This window comes from Pithys albifrons, chromosome 28 (genome assembly GCF_047495875.1).
Source record: "Pithys albifrons albifrons isolate INPA30051 chromosome 28, PitAlb_v1, whole genome shotgun sequence".
In the NCBI taxonomy this organism is placed as follows: domain Eukaryota; kingdom Metazoa; phylum Chordata; class Aves; order Passeriformes; family Thamnophilidae; genus Pithys; species Pithys albifrons.
In genome coordinates, this window is record NC_092485.1 from 3545591 (window position 1) to 3552378 (window position 6788).

The window sequence follows — 6788 nt, forward strand, 5'->3', positions numbered from 1 at the left end:
GCATCAGGGCCTTAAGCACTGATGAGGATGGCAAAGCAAGGGGACAATATTGCAATACCTTTGTCTGACTCTTTTGCTCCACAGAAGGGATGTTTCTACAAAGCTTTAGGTGACCCAGAGGATAAGCAGGAACCTCCAGGGTTCAGCCACAGGTGGCTGAAACACCACAAGCCCCTGACAAAGGCCACAGGAGACCCAAGGGAATGGAGAAGACCAAAGCAAAGCAGGAGTTCTCCAGCACACAGCCCATCCCAACAAGCCAACCATCTGCATCACCTCCCCACAGCAACCAGCCTGTGGCCACTCGCTTCATTCCTGTGGTTGTCCATTCTGGGGGCCTTCCCCTCAGCTCCTCTGACTTTGTCTTCTACCGACGAGCTTTCTCCAACTCGTTGTCCCCCTTCTACACCGTGCAGAGGCCGTACTGTGGGTACCAGTTCCGAGAGGACACCAACCACAGCAGGACAAAAACAGACCTGGAAAATGCAGACCTTATGAAATGGAGACCCATTCGGAGCAGAAGGCTGTAAAGCCCAAGCAATAAAGCCCAACCAGTGAAACCAGCACCTGCTGTGACTTCAGTTTTCCATCAGTGTCTGAGTGACGACCAGCAGCGAACACGTGAGGCGAGGGATGGGTGCTGAGGCTGTGCCGCTGCTCCCCAGAGAAATATGCAGTGTGGATTTTGCTCTAAAAACCTGGTTCAACTTGTCCTGTCATTTATTGGCAGCTGCCTGTGCAGAGGCACCGGGTGTCAGCAGCACAGGGCACTGAGTGAGTGTCCACCCAGCCAGGCTTGTCTGCACCAGCCTGGCCCCAGCACACGCTGCAAAACCTGGGAAGGTTTCCCAGGATCACAGAGTGGTTTGGGTTCAAAGGGACATTAAAGCTCATCTTGTCCCCACCCCCTGCTGTATGCAGGGACACCTTCCACTAGACCAGGTTGGACCAGGTCCAGCCAGGCCTTGAACACTCCCAGGGATGGGGCAGCCAGAGCCTCTCTGGGCAGCCTGTGCCAGGGCCTCAACACCCTCACAGGGAAGAATTTCTTCCTAATATCTAATAGAAATTTCCCCTCTTCCAGTTTGAACTCATTACTCCTCATTCTATCACTACAGTTCCTGATCAACAGTCTCTCTCCAGCTTCCTTGTAGCCCATTCAGACCCTGGAAGGCTGTTCTGTCTCCACACAACCTTCTCTTCTCCAGGCTGGACAGCCCCAGCTCTCTCAGACTGAATCCAGCTTCTCAATTTCACCAGCTTCTCTGCCTGAGTCTCATTTCTGCTTTTTCTTTGGAAGGCCATTTTCTTTCCCTAGGCATTCCTGGACACAGGCAAAGTGTTGTTCTCAGTGAATGGAAAAGAACATCTCAGTTGTGGCACTCAGGGTTTGGAGCTGAAATCCAGGTGGCACATTCCAGAAGGCAGCAAAAACAGTTCAGCTTTTGCACTGCCCACTCTGGAGAAGTGGACACACCATTATCAAGTGCTTCTTGGAGCACTGGGTGAGCCTCTATCCACAGCTAATACACACCTCAAAACTGCAAGCCCTGTCTGTGCTCCAGGATGGGCTATTCCAGCCACATCCCCTCTGGTGATGGGTCAAAGCCCAGGTTCATCTTCCATGACAGGGACCTGGTGGCAAGTGCAGAATTAGCACATCCAATTAGTGTTCCTCAGCCTAATTCCTTTTTCATAACTGTTTGATGCTTGTGTAATGCTGCTTGTTTTAGCAGAGTGATTCCTAATTTGCTGCTGTGCATACGCAATATTGAGCTCTCAAACACACAAGAGTTGGGCTCTTTCAATCTTTGGATAACTCTTTAAAGGTTGTTAGATGTAAAAATGTGTGTTATGGGATAAACTCTCTGTGGGCAGAGACCCAGGAGTCACATCCATTTCACTACTAAAGGAGGATTTGGCTCATGCTCCTTTCTGAGGGTGCACTTTATCCCCCCATCCTTCTCCAAATGTGTGTCAGAGTAAAAATAACAGTGGGTTTGGTCATATTCACATGGAGAATTTTTCATGGCAGTTTCATCATTAATGAGACTTGGAGCTGCATTTAACTCCACTGGTGTCAGCCAAGTTCTGGTAATGCAGCAACCAGAACACACTCCTGGGGTGAGCAGAGTGTGGGACAATTTTGAGGAGAAAAAACTCAACTATGAGGACGAGGGAGACTGAACACTGAGACCCTGCAGCTGGGGGGGAGGCACCTTCCCCTTCCTGGTGTCTGCAATGAAAGCACTTAAAGCTTTACCATTCAAAGCACTTATGTTTCTATATTTGTCTCAGCACACCAAATTTACCCTCAGTAGCATCTCGAGCTGACATGGTGCTTCCCCCTCCCTGAAAATCAGAGCCCTGTTTGGAATCCCCTGGCAGAGAAAGGTGAAGGGAAACCAGAAAGGCAGTACCAGCCCAGAGAATTCTAAGTGGTTTTCTCTCTTCTGACTCCGATTTTGGTGCAAAAGTTATTGCTCATGTGACACCCCCCTCCCCAATGATAAATGAAGTGGATTAAGAGATTAGATCATCAAGGAGAAAATTCCACCCTCCTAATCTCCTGCTGGGCCTGTAATCTGCAAGACTTCCCCATTTTACCTCTTTTCTATTTTAACCCTGAACTCTTAATGCCTGGCAGGAGCCCATCACCCCCCTGAACCTCATTGGCTGGGGAGGGATTTGCTGGGTACTTAAATGTCACCCTCTTGTCCAAAGAGGGTTTTGTGCTTTTGAGTTTTCTGGAGAAGACGTGTCTTCTGCATCCATCACTGGCAAGGAATTGGTACAACCCTCGCACCAGGCAGTCATTTTTTCCTGATACCCTGACCCCTACAGTGCTGGGAACATTTGGATTTTGAAGGCAAGAAGGAAAATTTTGAGATTTTTTTTTTCTTTTCTCAAGTTTCACAAAACCTACATTTTTGGCTGCAAAGTGACCAGCACTTGGTGTGGAGATGGGGAACATGGATGGGAAAACCGTGGAGGAGCTGAGCACCACCGAGTGCCACCAGTGGTATAAGAAGTTCATGACGGAGTGTCCTTCTGGCCAGCTCACCCTCTATGAGTTCAAACAGTTCTTTGGCTTGAAAAACCTGAGTCCGGCAGCGAACAAATACGTTGAGCAAATGTTTGAGACGTTTGACTTTAATAAGGTAAATATTGTCCTTCTCACTCAGCTGTGCAGGGATGGGATGGGCTGTGCTCCCTCTGATCCCCCGTGGTGTGTTTGGGTGTGTGTGACTTTGGAATTGCTCTGGGTATGCACAGCCTGATTTTCCAGAAATTGTAAAATCAGCTATGTAAGGGGAAAAGTGCCAGCAAAAACTCTTCACCTGCTGCCTGCTCTGTGAGAAAACAGACTTCTCTCAGGACTGATATTTTCCTTTTAGCTTTAAATGATTAAACCAGTGGGGTTTTATCTGGCAGCCCGTGATCCCTTTAAAATGAAGTGCCCTTTAATCCTTAAATATCAAATGTTGTGACAGTAAGGAACAAGTGGTGTGAGAACAAGGGCTGCATTCATGCAGAGACAAGAGTTCTGGAGCCACAAGCCACAGTTTACTGTTTTGCATTGCTTTAAATTATAAATGGATTGGTTTGATTGATTCTATTCCATGTGCTCTGTCCTCTGTGATAAGGAGCTCGGGCCCTTTGTTTCCTGTGCTCCTCGGGCTGCTGTTGTGCTGGACCCCCAGAGCAGGGCACTCCTGGAGCACCTGCACATATTTGGGAATTCTGCCAGAAAAGCAGATGGATGCTGTGTCTCCAAGAGGAAACAACATCCTCCTTTATTTGCAAATGATTTGAAATTGCACCTCCTGTGAGATGAGGAATGTATTTTATGGCAACCCAAAGGCCTTAATGGCCTTAATCCCATTGAGAAAAAGACAAATCAGGCCCAAATCCTTCAGGTGTTTGCTTGTGCCTTGGCCTTTACCTTGCTCACTGCCCCTTGTTTGAATGCATGCCTGAAAAGGGAATTGATGCACAGGAAATCCTGCTGGGAATGGGGCTTAGTAGCTATTTATAGCTAATCTGGCTCCTGCAGCAGTGGGATAAAGCAGATGATCTCCTGAACTGGCCCCACGGGGCAGTGGCTTCGTTCATTGACCAAACCCTGGCTTATGCTCTGTCTGTGGTTTGTAGTATGGAATCATGGAATCAAGAAGGTTGGAAAAGACCTCTAAGATTATCAAGTCCAACCCTTAACCCAGCTCCTCCATGTTCACCATCAAATCAAATTCCCAGGTGCCACATCCATCAGACTTCTGGGCACTGCCATGCACCATGTACCACTTTCCTTCCAAGTGCCATGGAAGGGCTCTGTGGTGGGCACAAGGCATTTCAGAAAGCCTCTAGAATCTGTGGACATCATGGGCAGTGTCTGGAGGCAGGCTGGTGTTCTGTGAGCTCAGCAGCATCTTTGCAGTGATCCATAACCCTGGCTGGGAGCCCTTTGGGTCCAGCTGAAGGTCTCTTAATGCCATAGCAGGAGCTGGAGGTGGGAAAACGCCTTGGAGGGAGGTCAAAGATAAATGTATTTGTGCTTTGGACGTGACCAAATGTGAATCAGATACAGAAATGGCACAGGGACAGAGCAGCACCTGGTCCCAGATGTCACCAACATGCTGGGGTGACTCCTGATGTTATTCCTCTCCTGGAGGTTTGTATGTGAGACCCCTTTGCAGCAGAAAAGAGCCATAGGTGTGTGCAGGCAGGATAAGGTTGTGTAATCCATCTGGACTCATCTGCATAAGCCTTTGACCTCTGAATTACCACTGCTTTGCATAAAGAGATTCCTGGAGCACAGGCTTTGGAGGCTTCCTCAGTCCCCAAGCCAGGAACACCCGCTGAGTTCCTTCCTTCCCAACATATAACGGTCCACGGTTGGATTTGATGATCTCGGAGGCTTTTTCCAACTTTAGTTATTCTATAATTCTATAATGGCTCTGCACAGATCAAGGTGGAGGCTTGACTTTAACCACAGGGCATGCAGGGGACCCACACCCATCCCCTCTGGTGTGCTCCCCAAGCCCCTGCTCTCAATGTCGTGGCCACTACTGAGGAATCATCTCCAGTAGGGACCTCCAAAAGTGACCAGAAAAAAAATCACTCACTGCCTATTGGTTTTTAATCTCACTGTAGCTTCTAACCTTCTGTTTCCAGGATGGCTACATAGATTTTATGGAATATGTGGCAGCTCTGAGCCTGGTCCTGAAGGGGAAGGTGGACCAAAAGCTGAGGTGGTATTTCAAGCTCTATGATGTGGATGGGAACGGCTGCATCGACCGGGGAGAGTTGCTGAACATCTTCAAAGTGAGTGGGCTCAGCTTTTCCATTTCTATTACAGATGGTCATTAGATGCAGGTAGACAGAAAGGTTGTAACAGGAACATTCCAACCCAACTAATTCCACAGTAAATTAGTAGGCATGGGTTAAACTTGCTGCTTGTCCTCTGCCAGTCCTCCCACTGGGTGCATCCCTGGCTGGATCTCCCTCCTCACACCCCTCATGGCATCTCCACACTCCAACATGCAGCTCTTGGTCTTCTCCTGGCAGGTTAACCCCATCCACTGAAACTGGGACTAAGATAAGCACTTGAATTTAATCTGAGGGTTTTCAGAGGTGAGCAGCTCCTGGCTTATCCCAGCGTGCCCACTAAATCTGGTAAAGCATTGGTTGCCTTTTGCAGGGATTTTAATCTCCAGTTTTTTAGACTTTTGCAGGGCCTGCAGAAAAGTTTAGCTTCTCATGTCTGGTCATTTGGCCACTTGTGCTGGTGGATACACAACCTGCACAGCACTCAGTAATTCCCTTGTGTCCTTTGTTCCTTCCAGGCGATTCGAGCCATCAACCGCTGCAACGAAACGATGTCGGCTGAAGAGTTCACGAACATGGTGTTTGACAAAATTGATATAAATGGAGATGGTGAGCAGCTTCCTAAGCAGGGCCACATTCTGCTCCCACATTCCCCCTTACCTGCAGTGCAGGCTGACAGAACAAAGTTGGGTATCCCAAAACAACCAGGATATGGGGAGAGCTGCCAGAGGGTGGCTCTCCATGAAGGTTGAGCTCTCCATCCCCTCCGTGAGCTGCAGCTGCTCCAAGGGGACACTGCAAACTGCCCAAACTGCCCCCTGTCCTAGGGGCATGGAGGTGATCTGTGGTGGGGTTTGGGGTGTACAACACACAGATTTAAGCCCCCAGTTTTAGAGCCTGTACAAACCCCTGGGGAGGTGCTGCAGTGTTGGCAGAGGGAAGAGAGAGGCTGCAGGATCTAACAGACCTGTTCTCAATGCTCTCTTGCAGGTGAGCTCTCCCTGGAGGAGTTCATGGAGGGTGTGCAAAAGGATGAAATGCTGCTGGACATCCTCACCCGCAGCCTGGACCTGACACACATCGTGCGGCTGATCCAGAACGACGGGCAGAACCCTCACGAGTCGGAGCAGGAGGCACAGCCTGCCCAGTAGCCCCCTGGGACGCTTTGCCTTTGCCTCTACTTTCCCCCTCTGGCATTAATAACTCCAGTCGTGTTGTGGTTGTGGGAGCTGGTGAACTGTCCCAGCGCCAGCGTGGCCAGACTGTCCTGTTAGTGCAGGGAGCAGGACCTGCCCCGAAGGTGCCACTCCCCTGGCAGAGGGTTTGGGGGAGCTGGGGGTGCCCTGCCCGGCGAAAAGCTGCTGCAAGGAGGGGTGTGGAGATGTGGGGAACACACACTCCCCCCGGACTGCCCTGTGCAGGGGCCTCTGGACGGTGCTGCTGAGCAGAGAGGGGGCACA

At 49.8% G+C, this 6788-nt stretch overlaps 1 protein-coding gene across 1 annotated transcript; it reads left to right on the forward strand.

Annotated features, from left to right (window-relative positions):
• Positions 1-2963: 2963 nt before the first annotated feature.
• On the forward strand, positions 2964-6479 carry GUCA1A (guanylate cyclase activator 1A). The gene is made up of 4 exons (XM_071578661.1): positions 2964-3161; positions 5176-5325; positions 5847-5937; positions 6319-6479. Exons 1-4 carry the CDS (start codon positions 2964-2966, stop codon positions 6477-6479), a joined length of 600 nt encoding a protein of 199 aa, XP_071434762.1.
• The last annotated feature ends 309 nt before the right edge of the window (positions 6480-6788 follow it).

What these genes read in the sequence shown, in the direction of transcription:
- GUCA1A (XM_071578661.1), top strand. Translation starts at nt 2,964, where the DNA reads ATGGGGAACATGGATGGGAAAACCGTGGAGGAGCTGAGCACCACCGAG. An exon ending in AGACGTTTGACTTTAATAAG is followed by an intron (nt 3,162 to 5,175) that starts GTAAATATTGTC and finishes TTCTGTTTCCAG; the next exon opens with GATGGCTACATAGATTTTAT. An exon ending in AGTTGCTGAACATCTTCAAA is followed by an intron (nt 5,326 to 5,846) that starts GTGAGTGGGCTC and finishes TGTTCCTTCCAG; the next exon opens with GCGATTCGAGCCATCAACCG.